Here is an 18,636-nt window from a genome sequence, read left to right on the forward strand (position 1 = left end):
TAGACACTGTGCTAGGAGCATGGTATTGTGGAGATGGTTGCCTGACTGGAACTAAAGCCATGCAGAAGAGTAAATGTTCCAAGAAGCCTCATATTTGTTTGTTTAGTATTTTTATAGCATATCAGCACCTGAAGCTCTATTGTGCCAAGTCAAAAGGGTATAAAATATAAAAATATATTATTATAAAAAGAGTATACAATATAAAACAGTTATAGAGTGAAGAATAATACAGCAGGGTCAGTGGAGGTAGTAACTAAGATAATTTAATAGGTTAAAATTAATACAAGATGCTTTCAGGGTGACGAACCCCTTCCACAGCAAGTAAAAATATACAGAAATGCAAACATAATATAAAAAGTTAAGAATAGAATAAATACTAAATAAAATAGGCTGTGTGTTCTCAGATGACTTGGAGAGTGCGCATATTTACAGGAGATTGTACAGACATTCATTCACCAGATTGGTCGCTTATTGTTGGTGCATGGGTGTATATGGGATTGCTGTCAGCGTTTGTCGTGCTTCAAAACTATTGACTCTAAAATAGGGTGTAGCCTTGTGCCTCTGCAACGATTTAAGACTTTTGGACACATGGATATATTTAACGATTCTAACCATAGGCAGTGATGGTAGTGCTGAGATTGGTCAATCACCTCTGTGGGTAGTTGACAATGCCAATGTGAAGAGTGACTAATTAATACTGACTGCTTTAACTTTCATATATGCACTAAGGAAGCAACCATTTTTGATGATGTACTCCTTAAAATTTTCTTGAACAATATACTCTGTTATATAGTAATGAAATAATGTTAAAATGTAGAGGCTGTCCTGTCATTTAAAAACCCGAAGCAATCCATGTGTTGCTACAGTAGGAATTAATTGCTTTCCTCTTCTACCACTGAGAACTTAATTGGTTCTGCTTTCACTACGATAGAGGGCGTTTCCTATCCATTTATCTAGTAATTTCGTTTTTGTAACTGCTTGACACATCCAAGGTGGCGCTGTCTTCACCTATGTGTATATACGACATGTGCTTTGACTTACAGCCTTTCTTGTCTACGCTTCAACAGGGTAAGGTAATATATATTCAACGCTGTATTAACCTTGGGTTTGCACTATTGGTATATCCTACTCCCTATAACCCTAACATTTTCACTACGAAATTTGCCTATTTGGCGTTTAGAATTTTATATTAGGAATTAGCCATTCCAGTATTCCACTATTCAATATATATTACCATCTTTTACCGGCTCTTCTTACTATACCAGGATCCCTTTCTTATAGGGTCGGGGAGTTACGCTCCCGGTAATATCCGATGTACAATCGTATAAACACTTTTCCTTTACTTTTAACTATCTTATTCTCTTTTTTCATACCTCATGAACTATTAGAGCAATTCGAGGGGGATTGAGGTACTATTACTTTAACTAGCCTTCTCTCCGTTCTCCTTTTTTTTAGCTAATTTAGCTTATTATGTTTAGCAGATTATCTGGTTCTCAGCATTGCTTATTTACTATTTTGTTCCAGCTATTGGTTGGGCTAAATGTCATCCAGCCTGTATTCTGCAAAATTACTATTAATAAGCTACTTAATTTTATTATTATAATTTCTATCTTATTATATTATACCCATCTTACAGGTACTTATGGACTTCTTTAGGTCCTAGTTATACAGGCAGATGACAACAGAAACTGATAGCTCTGCCAGCCATGGGTTTGGTATTTTGTAGGGGTTTATAGCCCTCGACAAAGTCCCTTGCAAAGTATCTTTTTCCATGGACGGCTATTTATATATAATTTTTGAGTTTAATATTAAGGTTAAACATAAATGGTTAAACATAACCATTGTTGCCTAGGGTCCGGTTAGTTCATGGATTGCTTCGGGTTTTTAAATGACAGGACGGCCTCTACATTTTAACATTATTTCATTACTGCATAACGACGGATGTAATGTTCTATCACTGATGGCATTAATCCAATTGGTTAATATTATCATATAATATCCCTGTTCAATGCTTTAGTAATTATAGCATTAATAATTATAACATCACAGTTCTACGTTTTAGTAATTTGATTCTATACTCTATTATATATATTTTTTTCTCCTAAATGAGACAATGCCTGCTTATAATATCCATGACAACTAGAACAACTATGCAAATATACCATACAGATCCCTCTATTCAATATCATTGCACTAAGGTATCTTTAAACAGAAATTAATAAATATCTGATTAATAAACAGTGTGATCATTTCTTACCACTGTGGTAACTCAGGCTGCAAGTCACTGTCCACAAATTATGCTCTAATGCCTGTTTGTATATTTACAAGAAGAGAAAAAAATTGCAGGGGAAAACTTACTCTCTTAAAAAGACCCTTGTTAAGTTCATGTCATCAAATGAATTCACACCTAAATCATTTAAAACAAGTGGTGAGGGCATCAAATCCATTCACTCACAAAGGTCTGAGAACACCTGGAGGAAACGTTTTGCTAAGAACATGCTTGAATTTTACTCCTCGTATTTTTGAGCATCTGAAAAATACGAGGGTGATCATTTAATTTGCGGAGTGGTGCAAGATTTTGTTTATCTTGCAAACGTTCCATAACTGCTGCAAGAGGTGCTCTCCCTGATTGCTACTGTGTGTGCATACCAGTACTTGTTGAACTAGTATTGCTTGAGGTTTTTTTTTTTTTTTAGTTGCATGTTGTCACTGACAACATTTTGCATGTCACTGACAATCGTTTTGAAGCAAGTACCATTTCAGACGTACAGATTGAACAGCCATATGTGATTTGTTATTGTGTCAGATGGGGTTTAAATGCATCGGAAACAGTTAGAGTAGAATGAAGCATACAGTAATGAGTAGGATGTAGTAATGTCTTGGTAGGATGGCCACATTTCAGTGTGAAGTGGTTTCTCCATCGACAAGGCCAGGCCCACTCGGCTAATATTGTGCAGGCAGTGATCAGTGCCATAGGTGCTGAGATTCTGCAGCATCCCCATTATTCATTGAGCTTAGCCCAGTGTAATTTCTTCCTGTTTCCATGTCTGAAGGAAGCTCTGAAGGGCAAGCATTTCGCATCCGACACAATGATGCTTGCAGAACCACAATGGAAGCACGTTACAGTCTTTCGAAAAATGGCTTGCAAGAAGCATTTAATGAGTGGTAGCAAAGTGTGTAAAGTTCAAGGGAGAGTATTTCAAGAAGAAAAAACCCACAGAAGATTCACATGATGACAATTTAGATAAGTCCTTGCATCAGTCTGCAAACTAAATGATCACCCCTCGTAAAATTCAAAATAACATCCTAATGATATTTAAGCAAACTCTTAATTCAGAAATAAATCTCTGAACTGCAAACTGAAAATGATATTTCAAAGAGAAACTGCACATTTCACTAAGTAATTTAATAACAATATTATGTACATTGATCCAGTGTTATACAATAAAGATTTCTGCAAAATAACTTAAATATAAATGAAAGATCTCTCCAACTATTTTCCGTCCACAGACTTATCACGAACGATAACTGAATCATCAAATTTAATCATAAACGTTGTTCCTTTATGCCAGTGAGTAGTAACTTTAGCAGGCTACACAAAAGAGACAGCTTTTTATTAAAATGCTATGGAATTAAAAACAGTATTAACTATTAAACTTATTCTTTGCATATAGTGTAAATTTCAAGTTGTAATGGAATGCAATATGATTAATTAGAAAGTACATAACTTTAAGTATTAGATGAAGAAATGCTCTATTCTTTGTGATGTATAATGTTGTTGAATCCCTGTACTTTGTCACATGGATTCAACATTGTACAGTGCACAAAGAATCCCTACTGCAGATTTTATTTTAATAAGAATAATATGACAATTAAGTTTATTCATTTCTTCATTTTTAGGTGTGCTAAAAAACTATAATGAAGAAACAGTTTCTAGATGGACGAAACAACCTCTTGCCTGTAATAGTTAGCAATGTCATAAACATTAAAACTGGCATGCAATATCTACTACAAGTAACTGTATTTGCCTATTTCAGCTCTTACTGGCACCTCAGGAGTGGGTAAGTATAGTCAGTATAAGGTCTGGCAACTCAATCATGAGACAGGATAGCTACCTGAGTTTTTCATACTTTGCTGTGAAATTCACTGATCTTATATTGGTGGTGGCTTTATGCATGATATGAGATCATTGCATTTTTAACAGCATTTGAGCTCTTAATTCTGCATGTCACAGCTCACCTGGAGAGAAATGTGTTTCAGAAAGCATCTGGACATAACAGTGGAGGTGCCAACAGCACTATGCAGATAAAAGGGAGAGGTACAAATATCGTTGAATAATACATCAAAAAGATGTGTGGAGAATCAACAGAGCAGCACTTTCAACATCGTGATAGACTTCCAGATGCCCTTCCAGTGCAATAAAATGTACAACTCTTCCTCAAACACCTGCTGCATGGTCACAAATGTCAGGCAGGCAATTTGTGGTATAAATAGTCTTCCTCCAAGTGAATTTCCTTCATGGCCATAAAGTGCTTATGCTATAAAATTAAACATTCTTTTCTTCTCTTAAAAACTAATACATAAATGTACTGGATTTTGAGAAGAGAGGGAAGGGAGAACAAAAATAAAACCTTCTTCATTTGCAGATTGCATTCTTTAAAACAAAACAATACCACTGTTAAAAACCTCACATTTTTGATCTCTTTATCCCTGGTAAAGTATGCAACTTTAAGTAATTGTTTTAATCACTTTCATGCATAACTCTGAAATAGAGAGAATTTTTTGGATGCAAGTTTACACTTGGTGGCTATTTTATTAGGTATACCTACCCTTCTCATGAAATGGAACACTCCTTCAGAAACAGCACATGTCCATAAAACAGGTAGGCAGATGTGTAGGGATGCAATATGAGAATGGGCAAGACAAAGGATTTGAGTGACACTGAACATGGCAGGGTGGTCAGTACCAGATGCACTGGTCTTGGCACATCTGGCTGGATGTTATTTAGTCCAGTAACCAAATGACATCCAGCCAATGCTGATCCTGTGGTCAGAAACAGCTGGTTGATGTCGAAGGCTTACATAGGCTGATGAGACTTGTGCACAGTCAAGTAACAACCCAGTAATTTACAAAGAGGCATTTCAGAGGTATGTTTATAGTGGATTTAGGAATACTGGACTGTGAAGGATTGGAAAACATTACCTGGTCTGATGCATCCTGGTTCCTGCTGTTTCACTGGTGGATCAGGATATGATGAAAACACCATGAATCCATGAACATACCCTGCCAAATCCTAAAAAAAAACAATCTGATGTGGTTTTGTAATGGCGTGGGAAATGTTTGTGGTGCCAGATTTGGGTGCAAAGTTTATCTGGAAATTGGTTCTGAGCAGGTACTTCTCTTCACAACTGCAGTGTAACTGCAAATGGGTTCTTTCAAAGGATAATGCACATCAGAAAGTCAGAGTTGTACAGAACTTGTTCAAAGAACACGAAAGTGAACCATGCCCACTGCCTTTGATTTTAATTGCTTCTTAACTAAAAGTATAACCCCTCCCCTTCTCTCCTGTGTGTACACACTATCCTCCCCATATCTGCATCCCTTATCTGAGTGATAGCATGTCTCTAATATCCCCACAATATCTGCATTTGATGACTTGACCAGAACTTAATTTATTTACTATGCTCCTAGCACAGTCCATGTATTTAATTCGTCCACAAGTGCCCCATCGGGTCTTGAAATTTGGCATACCTACCTTTCTTTTCAGGCTGCTGCATGTTCCAGTAGAAGCACTGCAAGAATCACTTTAACATCTGTCTGCAGCTTGTGAATCTATTAATATTCTTTCTCCCCTTCTGTTTAACAGTCCCTCCCTCCTGTTAACAAGCACAGACAATGCTGAGAAAAATCCTACACCACGACATTTTGCATAGTCTCTCCATGGCTGGATTGATTGGCAGTTTAGTCCTGGAGCTTTCAATCAAAAACTCCCTCATTTTGTGTCAAATATGTTTTATTTTATGCTTTCTTGTGCACTTGCAATTTCCCCAGAGACTGCTCTATTCTAATTCTTTCTTGCTGATGCTGTAAAACAGCTATTGCTTCATCTTTAACAACATGAAGCAATGGAAACTTTTCCACAAAATATCCAGTAAGAATGGGTGCAATAATATTTGCTGATGCTACCAAGGCAGTATTGGTTGGTTGAAAAACTACTAGCTTTTTTGGGGGGGGGGGGATGATAAAAACTCAGATCACTGGCAGTTGCAAACAGAGAACATACTAATTCATGCACTCTTCTAACAAGAATATATACAATATATATATATAAATTTGCAAATGAGTTCCCTTTTTCTTGTGGGTGTCTATTAATGTCTTCTTTTGGATAATGAACTAAATTTGGATATGAGTCAGCAGTGCGTGCGCACACACACACACACGATTGCTTTGTGACCAGTACTTAATTTATTGATTAGTCCATAAATGCCCCATCGGGTCCCTCTGTACAGGTCAATGTTGCAAAAAAGTCACGAGTCAGGGTTAAATTTGAAAGTGTCTGCAATTCTGCCCAGACACGATAGGAGGGAATACATGATGAGAGCCTTGTCAATCAATTCGGCCCTGGAGGGGAATGTGCAAGGCTCAAGGGGTAGAATTTTTTTTCAGCGTGGTCTGTGCTTGTTAACAGGAGAGACTGCTTCCACAGGGATGGGATACACTTAAATAGAAAGGGTGCAAAAATATTTGCTGATGCTATCGAGGCAGTGTTAGGTGGGTCAGAAAACTGCTAGCTTAGGGGGATTCACAGACTAAAAGGTTAAAAGTAGCCTCAGGTGAAGGCGATTCTTGCACAACTTCTATTAAAATAAGTAGCGACCTGGAGCAAGAGGTGCTGGGGGTTTCAGGGACTGATGGCAGTCATCGTGAAACAGGTGTGTATATGGGATGTGTTAGGGTAACTAATAATAAGGATAGGTACATGTATACCAATGCTAGAAGTATAGTAAATAAATTTGATGAATTTGAAGTGTTGGTCAAGACATCGTTGGGATAGCAGAGACGTGGTGTCACACAGATATAAGGCATGCAGAACTGGAATTTGGGGCGTACAATGTGTACAGAAAGGATAGGCAGGATACGAAGGGAGGAGGTGTTATACTGTTAATTAAGAAAAACAAAATCAAAAGAAGTGCATCCAGTTAATATAGATGAACAGTGCACTGTTGAGTCAGTTTGGTGTGACATGAGCACTGCGAAAGCAAACATAAGAGTAGGAGTGTGTTATAGGCCTAATGACTCGAATGAGTACAATGAACAATTGTACAGAGAAATAGAGCGGGCTAGTAAATCAGAATGTCTTATAATGGGGGATTTTAACTTCCCAGATATTGATTGGAACTTGTGGGTTGGTCACTCACACACTAGTAAGACTTTTTTGGATTTACTGGATGATTGTTTTCTGCAGCAACAGGTGAGAGAGCAACCAGAGAGGATAATACTCTTGTTCTGGTTATCAGCAGTGATCATTCATGTATTAAGAATTTGCAGATAAATGAACCACTAGGTGGCAGTGATCACAGTGTACTGATGTGGGATTTATTTAAAGATATAATTACCATCAGGGGAAAAGGAAAGGGTTTTTGCTTCCCTAAAGGTGAGTACAGTGCGATCAACTGACAATGTTACCAACAGTAAATTCTAAGTGGGAAGCATTCAAGGAATTAATTGTGGATGCTACTAAAAGTTTCATACCTATTAAGAAATATTGTTCAAGGTTTAGGCCTAAATGGTTATCAAATGAACTAATGAGACTCATGACAGAGAAGAAAAATGCATGGGATGCATATAAATTATCAAGTGATTGAGAAGCCTATGGCAGATATAAGCTAGTCTGTAATCAGGTCACAAAGGAGGTTAGGCAGGTGAAGGCAGATTACGAGAAATCTTTGGCAAAAGATGCCAACAAAAACAACAAGGATCTCTTTACTTATATAAACTCTTAAAGGAAGGGGATGAATCTGATTGGTCCACTTGATATCGATGATCCTGCTCAGACAGCAAACAAACTGAATTTTGCATCTACATTCACACATGAGGAGTTATTAAGGTTTGAAATGGCAGAAGGTTATCAAATTGTAGCAGGTTGCTTAATGATTTTGTAATAACTGAGAGCAAAGTGGAGGAGAAATTTATGAAGTTAAACATACGAAAGGCACCTGGGGTGGATGGGACTATCCAGTTATATTAAAGGAGGTGGCAAAGCAACTAAGAAAACCCTTAGCCATAATTATGAGAGCATCCTTGGACTCAGGAGAGGTCCCCATGGACTGGAGATGTGCAAATGTATCCTCAATTCACAAAGGGGGATCGAAGGGTGACACGAGTAATTACAGACCAGTTACTTTAATTTCTGTTCATGGTAAAATAATGGAGTCACTGGTTAAAGATGCATTGCAGGATCATCTAGACAAGACTGCAGCAATAATTCAGACACAGCATGGGTTTGTTAAGGGAAAGTCTTGTCTGACAAATTTGATAGTATATTATGATGTGGTTACAAAGGAACTGGATGCAAAAAATAATTTTGATATCATATATTTGGATTTCAGGAAAGCTTTTGACACTGTTGCGCATGGAAGACTATTGTACAAACTGGGCTAAGAAGTGGCAACTGAAGTTTAACCTTGACAAATGCAAAGTACTGCATATGGGTAGAAGTAACCCCAGAGAAACATACCAACTGTGTGGTACTACACTTAAGGTGGTAGAAAATGAAAAAGACCTGGGAGTAATTGTGCAGTCAGATATGAAGTTTTCTGAGCAATACAGACAGGCTGCCAGGGCAGGTCATGGGGTTTTGTGAATGATATACAGTGGTACCTTGGATTGCGAGTAACTTAATCTGCGAGTGTTTTGCAAGACGAGCAAAAATATTTAATAAATTTTAACTTGATAAACGAGTGAGGTCTTGCAATACAATTACAGTATTACCTATATGCTTTGTCTGTCGAGCATCACGTGATCACAGGCCGCTCGGGATTGTGGGTAATTGTCTCGCATGCTCTGTGTCAGTAGGCATACCTCATTCGTATAGTCAACATTCATGCTAGCGTTGTGACCACGTGTATGTGCATAAAGCATTTTTTAATTTTGCGTCCAAATGTAGTGACTGTTCTTTATTAACCATTCTACGACAATGGCCCCCAATGAAGAAAAGGATTGAAAAGGAAGGCGGTAAGAAGGAGATGATTACGGTAGAAGTTAAGAAGGGAAGCACGAACAAGGTATGCAAGTGGCCGCCATCGCAAGATTTTATAAGAAGTCTACATCAACGATTTGCACAGTATGAAAGAAGAACTAAGGGGACTAGATGTAACAAAAGGAGTCACGAGAGTATCAAAGCAATGACCACGTATTCTGGAAGATGTAGAAAAGTTGCTTTTGGTGTGGATAAATGAGAAGCAACTAGCAGGTGATACTGTGACCGCGAACTTGATCTGTGAGAAGGGAAAGGCCTTGTACGCCGACCTCATAAGTAAACTGCCAGGTACGTCTACAGAAAACAAAGAAGGCGAACAGGGGATGGTTTGATAACTTTAAGAGGAGAAGTGGCATCCATAGTGTTGTGAGGCACGGAGAAGCTGCGAGTTCGGATGCTAAGGCAGCTGAGGCGTTCGTTGCTGAGTTCCAGAAGCTCAGGGTTTCCGAGTGTTACCTGCCGCAGCAAGTTTTTAATTGCGAAGAGACGGGGCGTTTTTGGAAAAAGATGCCAAAGAGGACCTACATTACAGCAGAAGAGAATGCAATGCTCGGTCACAAGCCCATGAAAGACCGTCTCACCCTCTTGCTGTGTGCTAATGCAAGCGGTGATTTCAAAGTCAAGCCCCGCTCGTGTATCATTCTGAGAATCCACGAGCCTTCAAGAAATGCAAGGTGCAGAAGAGCCAGTTAAACGTTATGTGGAGGTCCAAGAGCAAGGCTTGGGTCACTCGTATTTTGTTCATTGAGTGGATCAACGAGGTATTCGGTCCTGCAGTGAACAAATACCTTTTAGGAAAAAAGGTATTTGCCACTCAGTCTTGCTGGTTATGGATAATGCTCCTGCTCATCCTCCAGGACTTGAGGACGACTTTACCAGAAGAATTAGAGTTCATTAAGGTCAAGTTCCTTCCTCCCAACGCTACTCCATTACTCCAGCCCATGGATCAGGTCATTTCGAACTTTAAAAAGCTTTACATCAAGGCACTATTTCAGCGATGCTTTGAGGTGACCAAAGGAACTAACCTTGCCCTCCGAGAGTTTTGGAAAAATCATTTCCACATCGTAAACTGCCTCAAGATCATTGATAAAGCCTGGGATGGGGTCACCAGGAGAACCCTCAATTCTGCTTGGAGAAAACTGTGGTCTGATTGCGTAGAGGGGTTTGCTCATGAACAGGAGCTGCCAGTTGTCAATGAAATTGTCCTTGGGGAAGACCATGGGCCTGGAGGTGAATAAGGACGACATTCAAGAGCTGGTGGAGGAACATGGCCAGGAGTTTACCACTGATGGATCTGCATTGCGAGCAACAGGTTATGGAGGAGATCTCATCTGAGAAGGAGGAGAAAAAAACAGAGACATCCCTCTCTTCAAATGAGATTAGGGAGGTTTGTAAAATGTGGGAAACAGTGCAAAATTTTGTAGAAAAGCACCACCCGAGCAAGGCTGTGGCAGTGCGAATGATGAATCTGTTTAACGACAATGCAATGTCATATTTCCATGAAATCCTCAAAAGGAGGCAAAAGCAAGTGTCACTGGATAGGTTCCTTGTTAAAGTCGCACAAAAAAGACAACAGATAGCAGTGATTCCGTTAGTGACAGTGAAAGTCATCCTACCCAATAATTAATAAATTCGATTGCTTTATGTATATTAAATTTAAATATTAAAAGGTATATATTTATTTTGTATAAATCATTTTTATGAATATTTTTGAGTTTTGGAACGAATCATCTGGGTTTCCATTATTTCTTATGGGGAAATTCGCTTTGATATACGAGTGCTTTGGATTACAAGCACGTTTCCGGAACGAATTATGCTCGCAAACCAAAGTACCACTGTATAGGAATTTTGCTAGCAGGGAAAAGGAGGTGATTGTCCCTCTGTATAAAGCAATGGTCAGGCCACACCTTGAGTACTGCGTACAGGTCTGGATGCCTCATTTTAGGAAGGATGTAGATTTGCTTGACCGTGCACAGAGAAGGGCAACAAGATTGGTGAGGGGAATGAAGGGATCCTCTTACCAAGAGAGGTTTAAGTTCTGCAAATTGCAGTGGCTAGAGCCTAAGCACCTGCACGGTGATCTGATTGAGGTGTATAAGGCCTTGAATGGGTTGAGCACGCTGAATTCTGATGGGATCCTTCCACTTGTTCAGATTACGAACCTAAGGGGGCATAAATTCAAATTAGAAAAGACAGACGTAGAATAGATGTGCGGAAATTTGCCTTTAGCCAGCGGTGGTTAATTGCTGGAACAAACTTCCATCTGTCATTGTGAAAGTTGATAGGTTAAATAAATTTAAGGAGGAACCGGACAGGCATTTGGAGGGAATGGTGTGATTTTTTTTTTTTTTGGCTGATGCTGCATAAGCTCATACACTTGCTTTCTTGCATCACATACCACTATTACTACTGATTGTACTTGGTAACTGAAAAGTGCTCATATTGCATTTCTCACCACTTCTAACCTCTTTTTTAAGCAGACTTGTCAAAGGTTGGGTTGCCACTGTTCTACCAGTTTAGTTACTCATTTAACCAAAGACAACTGGTTAAATGAGTAACTACACCACACATGCTTTAAAATATTTTTTACCTTATTGACATGCATCAGTTGAAATTATTTAAATCTTTCTTTTAGCACTTCTTTTTATTAAATATCTACTAAATATTCATCTAATTTCACAGGAAGGCATGCAGCTTCCATTTTGGTACACCAAAAATATTACTTTTGGTTGCTTGGATAATATAATTTACTTGTAAGAATTAAGAAATTAATCAGTAATAGTTTATTTTGAGGAAAACTGATATCAAAATAAAATTAAATCTTTGAAAAGTGTGTGCATGTATTTTTAATTTTACCTAATTTATTTTTTAGCAAAAGAACACTTTATAAAATGTACTTACAAAACTACAACCAACAAGAATTGCTTCAATAATCCCACCTATGAAGGCTGCACAATTCAGAGTACCTAAAATTGAAATGTATTATGGATTTCAGAAAATAACTTACTTTGATAAATTCTTAAAAAAAAAAAAAAAAAATCAGAATTCATTTTACTTGCAAATCAAAACAGAAATTATGTTAATGTCTAGAAACCCATCGCATTATTCTACCTCAGGTATTCCATTCCTAATCATCATAGCTAAACTTATTACAATTTAATCTGATAAACAATGTGAGCTATTGGTCAATGATGGCAGGAAAATCTTAAAGTATGAACAAGTTATATTAATAATTTACAGCTTAATTAGAAAAATAACTTCACTGGAACACATCAGGAACACACACTCACTTATTTGCCAATATGCAAAACCAAACTTAAGTGATGCTAAAATCATTTCTAAATAGAGGTTAAGGCCAACTTAAAATAAACTTGAGAAAGTGGTAATAGTACACTTAATTCAAACTTAACATGATATTGCAGATCCTCTGAACATTTAACTGAAATATTTTTTAAACAATTAGACTATACCATTACTTCAGAGAATGATTGGGAAGTAATGGAAAGATATTCCTCTCTTACATAAAGGGGAAATTCTAAGGGTGATCCAGGCAACTATAGATCTGTGTGACAGGAATGCTATGAGTCACAACATGGTTTTGTTGTAGTAGTAATTATAGTTGTTAAGGGAATATCTTGTAAGGTATCATGATGAGTCACAGAGGAACTGGATGCAAGGAATAAATTTTATATAATTTACTTCAATTCCAGACAGACTTTTATCATAATCCAACATGACCATATTTTATGTAAGCTGTAGAAGTACAGCATTGGGTAATCATCCCTTTATACACTGCCATAGTGTATAAAGGGATGATTAACTAGTTAAAGACAAAAAAGCAAATATAAATGGATGCTTTGAAAGGACCAGTGTTGAGTCAAGTCTGTTAGGATTGTGTTTTCAATTTTACATCGAAATATGCTGCTGATATTAAGCAGAGCTATAAACAAAGAACCAGGGTATGTTGTTGAAGTTAGACTTAGGAAAATTATACAACTTGTCAAAAAAAAAAAAAAATGGAAATTAAGATTTGATGCTATATTATTATTATTGCAGGGAAAAGCCTCATTTTATATGTATGCAATGAGCAAACTGGGTTTGCTACTAAATGAATTAAGACTCATTTTGTGGAGACTCCTCACCAGGAGTTGCATTAGTGATGCATTACCCTAAATTTGATCACACATGACATCAAGGATGGGTTAGTATGTACAGTAGAATGTTAGTTATCTGGAATAATTTGAAAGGCTGATCTTTCTTATTTTTTTTTTATTAACAGTAGTTCAGAAAGCTCCAGTTATAGTGATCACATCTGCAAATTGAATTTTGATTATAATAAGTGAAAGATCTAGTTAACTACCTGTTTATAACAGATTGTACAAATAAAAAGCACAATAAACCAAAAACTGCAAATTGTTTTATGATTGTGACCTCTAGAATTCTGTGACCTTCAGAAATGTGTTTTAGAAAAATATCACAGAGACTACTACTGGGTTTTCTTGGAAACCATGAGTGAATTTCAGATTAGTTTAGCTCCAGATTCGGTAAGAATAATATCAGCCCAAAACTGTGACTTATTATTTATCTCAATTTTTTACGGAAAAATGTGAATGAAAAGAAAATGCGTAGTTTTAACATTGCAACAAAAAACAGAAATTATTAATAGAATTAGAAAAAAGGCGAAAATTTAGGAAATCTGTCCAAAGTGTTTAATGTGGGGAATTCAACAATTTATGATATCAAGAAAAATTCCAATGCTATAACAGAATTTGTGTTGACGATGGATAGTGATGGAGGATCTAGGAGGAAAAGACTATGTCGAAACCTGAAAATGCCACTTTAGAGAATGCTCTTTATTTATGGTTTCTTCAGAAGCAAAGTTTAGGTGAACCAGTTGCCAGTAGCCCAATGTTTTGTGAAAAAGCATTGGATTTTAATCGAAAATTAAAAGGTAATGAAGATTTTAAGGCAAGCAAAGGTTAGCTGACAAACTTTAAACTGAGACACGGTACATGACCTAGATATTCAAGGCGAGAGAAACTTTCTGCAGACGAATTGGCAGCGGTGTCATTTGAAAGTAAGTTTGCTTCAGTTAATAGCAAATTATGAGAAAGAAAACGTTTATAATGTTGATTAGATGGGCTTATTATGGAAAGCATTATCAAGAAAAACCCTAGCCACTAAAAGAGAAATGCATGCATCAAGTTTTAAGATGAGAAAAGAGTGAGTTACAATTGCTGTGTGTGCAAATGCCATTGAGGACACAGATTGTCCATGCTAGTTATCAGTAAGTCGGAAATCCCAAAGGGCATTTATAAATCTTTATAATTTTCCTGTTTCTTTTTTTATAAAAATCATAAAAATGCCTGGATAGCTGTTTCTGTTTTCTGAGATTGGTTTATAATTTTTTTTAATTTAATTAATCTTATGGTAAAATTAAATTTATTTAATCTTACTGGAAAAATTATCTCAATTTTTCTGGAAAATTTGGCTATCTGGAAAGGTCTGACATCAGTTAATCTGGATAACTGATGCTCTACTGTATTGAACAACCCAGAGATGATATACACAATATACGCAATGGTATGGTAATAAAATTACAAAACACACACACTGGGAAAAAGCCTCATTTTGTATGTAGCAATGCAAAGTGGATTTGTACTAAATCCATCACTTATATTGGAATACATTTTATATAAATAGCAATATACTTCTCCTTTGGGAACAATGCTTTTTATTTAGAGCAGTGCAGTTAAAGGCAACTTGTGATAGTGTGACTCCACACTATGTGATCAATACATTTAGTAGCTAACCCAATTTGGATATTGTTATGTACAAAATTAGGCTTTATGCCCTAAATTTTACTTGAGCTTTAAAGCAAGAATTGGCTTCAGCTGCCAATTCCTAGTCATACACTGTTTCCTAGAAAGATTTCCATATTTACACACTGTGATTCTAAAGAGATTTTTTTTTAAATTAATTTATTGTACTAGGCAGTCCCAGCCTAGTACAATAAATAAATTCTTGGCATCCCCGCCACTAATCACAATACTGTACAGATAATTACAGACTTACACCAATTCCCGCTCCATTATAAGATATTGAAGTTCTACATTTCATGTACCCACACCATTATAAGACATTGAAGCACTACAGTTCACATAAAATGAATTTGGAGTTCCTGCCACGAAAAGTAGCTAGTGAGAAATTGCTGTCAGTGCATACAATTTCAATGTAATGTCCACTCTGAGAAAAAAGTCTTTCAATTAAATGAAATATAACCCTGAATGGTGGAAGTATTGTCATCAGTAAATTGTAGTTAGAAGGTTAACACAGATCTGTTGCAAGTGCATCATCTTCATAAGCATTGAAATCAACTTAGGTTGACGTTTCCAATGGACTTGTCGAGAACACTGACTTAAAAGACCAATCAGTGATGAAATGCACAACTTGAAACACCTATCCTAAGAATTGATAGAAAAATTCATTGGACATTATTTCGGATCCATAACTCAGTGCAGAAGCACAGCTTGATGTAATCTTTTTAGATGTTAAAGCTACCTTTGATAATGTCTCAACCAATGCGTTGATAATTCTTTAAAGACATTTTAAAATACAGAAGCTTATTAAAAATCCTCAATTCCATTTTTAAGAAAAGGTATCTGAGGATTGAATAAGATTTTCTTGTCAAACTACATCTGCAGAGGATTCCCCCGAGACATCCTAGCTGCCCTGTTTTTTGCTGCTGCTTTGGATCATTTTCTATTTTCACATCCTGATTGCAGCACCAGCACTTATGAATATTATATTGTATGCTTCACATCATCCAAACACCGTGACAAAAATGACACCATCAACTTCATGTCACTGCCCTAATAGAAGAATTTGAGTTTTATCTTGGTAAAACTGGCTTGTTCATAAACCTAACCAAGTCAGTTCAAATATAATTTACCAATTTGAAGAGGAAGAACAACACATATCAATCAATGGTATTAGGGTATCTCTGTCTTTGAATTTTTGCTTATCAAAATCCATAGATGAGTAGCATTTTAGTTTATTGACAAAATCAGGTCCCTACAAAAAATTGCAGCATTTGGAAACCAGGCAACTGAAAGGAGACCTAGACTGAGGTGTTTTGAATGGTTGTTTTTGAATGGTTGAGAATTCATTGATTTAAACTGAGAAAGGATGGTTTGACAGATATGAGAAAATTTGCTTTCAAACATGCTATAATTGATTGTTGGAACAAACTGCCATCTCTGCTGTGGAAGGAGGCAGGTCTGAATAAATTTATAAGGATTAAACAATTACTGGAGGGGATGGGAAGGTGATGCAGGAGGGTTTGTTTTTTTTGTATAAGCTTGCTTCCTTGCAATATTTGCTACCACTAATACTAACACTGCAGACTGAACAGAAAGAACCCATGAGGCACGCAGACCATGAGTAGTAACAAAAAGAATCCACGGATCCATTTAACCCCCCCCCTGCAATAATTAAAAAAAAAAAGAAAAAAAAAAGCACTTGTGTTACATTTTTTACAAGTCAGTAATAACTGAATCTGTATCAATATTTTATTGTATATAACAAAAAAAAAATAAAACCTGTTCCTAATATAATTAATTTTACAAATTATTTTGTTAAGTTGCTGAACCTAATAAAAGCAGTTACTTTCAGTTAATATATTAATTTTTGGTATTATTGTATTAAATTATTTAAATTAAAAAACTTGAAATGCATCCAGCCTGCAAATTACAAAATTACCGAGGACTCAACTCACATTGTAGATGACCCATGGGTTCCCCCTGACATGATGCAAGACTCGTGGGCCCACACAATCAAACCTTGATTTATGCAACTGCATGCAAAGCATCGGGCAGTACACTATCACATAGCAAAGAAACTTCCTTGAACAGTAATCTGTGTCACACACTTTTAATGGCAAGTTTCAGTCTTCAGAAATTTTAATGTTCACTACGTATCTGTTCTGGAAATTTTTTCATTATGCCACCATTTGTGACCCTTCAGCTTATGGTGCTCTAAAGCCTTTTGGATTAAGATAATTTTTCAGCCTCTATATCCACTTATCGATGTGATTGTCTCACACATATCATTGTATGTGTCCTTCAGTTTGGCTTGTTACTTTCAAGTGTCAAGTGATAAAACTCAGTAATACCTTGCAGCTCCTTTTTTGACACTTAATGCAGAAAGATAACTATTACTTATTTATTACATGAAGTAATAAATTAGTTCACGTAATAATAGTTTCAAGCTTTCAATGAAAAGTTTGAGTATAGTTCACTGTCAAAAACATGTCACTTTGCCGTTAATGTGCAATAATTTTTCTTATACTTGAAAATTAACTGACACAATGTGGATTTTAGTATTCTCTCAGTATGATTTGATCTTCAATATTACTATTACATATGCTAATCTTCCTACTCAAGTAAAATATTGCAGACCACCTACCTGAAGTGAGCAAGAATGCTGATGCATATCTTCACTAAATGATTAGTTTTCTTTTTGACAGAAAAACAGCTTTTACAAAAACATTAATGCCAAGAATGAAAACATGTTTTTTCATAACACAAAGTACAAGATCAAAATTTAAATTTTATTTTTCAATGGAAAACAAACCACAATGGGATCAAAATATAGGGGTAGGAGGGAATAAAAAAGTATTTAGCCCAATATAGATCACAAAGGTTTTCATGAAAGATGATACTGTCAATCTGTGCCATGACTCTTGTGTGTTGGCAGAAACTTTCAGGATTTTAACTATATTTGAAATCCTGAAACTATTTGTCTCCTTCACAGAGGTGTTGAAGTGAATGATGGTAACTGTTGAGAGAATCAAGCACCATGTAGTCACTGAGTACTTTCATTTAAAGGAAATCAACAGAAATTCATGACGATATGCAGCAAACATAAGGGGGAATTTTGTGCTTCATACATCAGTCAAAAATTGGGTTGATAATTTAAGCAGGATGAGACAATGTTGAAGATGCACTCTGCAGTGAGATGCCTGTTACTGTGTTGACACCTGCAAAAGTGGATTCCATTTGGAACTGACTGTGCAAGTCTGCAGAATAACATCGAGACAACATTCAACATCTATCAGCGAGCTCCCAATATTGTGGCAAATGTTTTAGGAATGAAGGTTTCTTCAAGGTGGGCTCCTAAAGCACTGAATACAAATGCTGCACAATCCCATGACAACAGGCAGTGGGCTGTTGTCATGGGATTGTGCAGCATTTTGAAGCTAATGAAGTTCAGTTTTGGGAGTGTTATATCAGTATGGACAAAACATGTGGACCACTTTGACCCTGAAACAAAAGAACCACCAAAACAGTGGAAGCACAGATTCTCCCCCCAACGCC

The 18,636-nt window shown here is 36.6% G+C and overlaps 1 protein-coding gene across 1 annotated transcript in view; it reads right to left on the minus strand.

Moving 5' to 3' along the window:
- Positions 1–3,391: 3,391 nt before the first annotated feature.
- Positions 3,392–18,636, minus strand: part of Trs31 (trafficking protein particle complex subunit 31) — a 56,679-nt gene continuing 41,434 nt past the window's right edge. Inside the window, exons 6-7 of the mRNA XM_090382276.1 lie at positions 12,161–12,225; positions 3,392–3,592 (exon numbers count right to left, since the gene is read on the minus strand). Of these exons, the coding sequence (XP_090238402.1) occupies positions 3,494–3,592; positions 12,161–12,225 (164 nt within the window). The 3' untranslated portion in view covers positions 3,392–3,493. The remainder of the gene's footprint in view (positions 3,593–12,160; positions 12,226–18,636) is intronic.

Source organism: Mastigoproctus giganteus, chromosome 10 (genome assembly GCF_048544385.1).
Source record: "Mastigoproctus giganteus isolate SK-2022 chromosome 10, ASM4854438v1, whole genome shotgun sequence".
NCBI lineage: Eukaryota > Metazoa > Arthropoda > Arachnida > Uropygi > Thelyphonidae > Mastigoproctus > Mastigoproctus giganteus.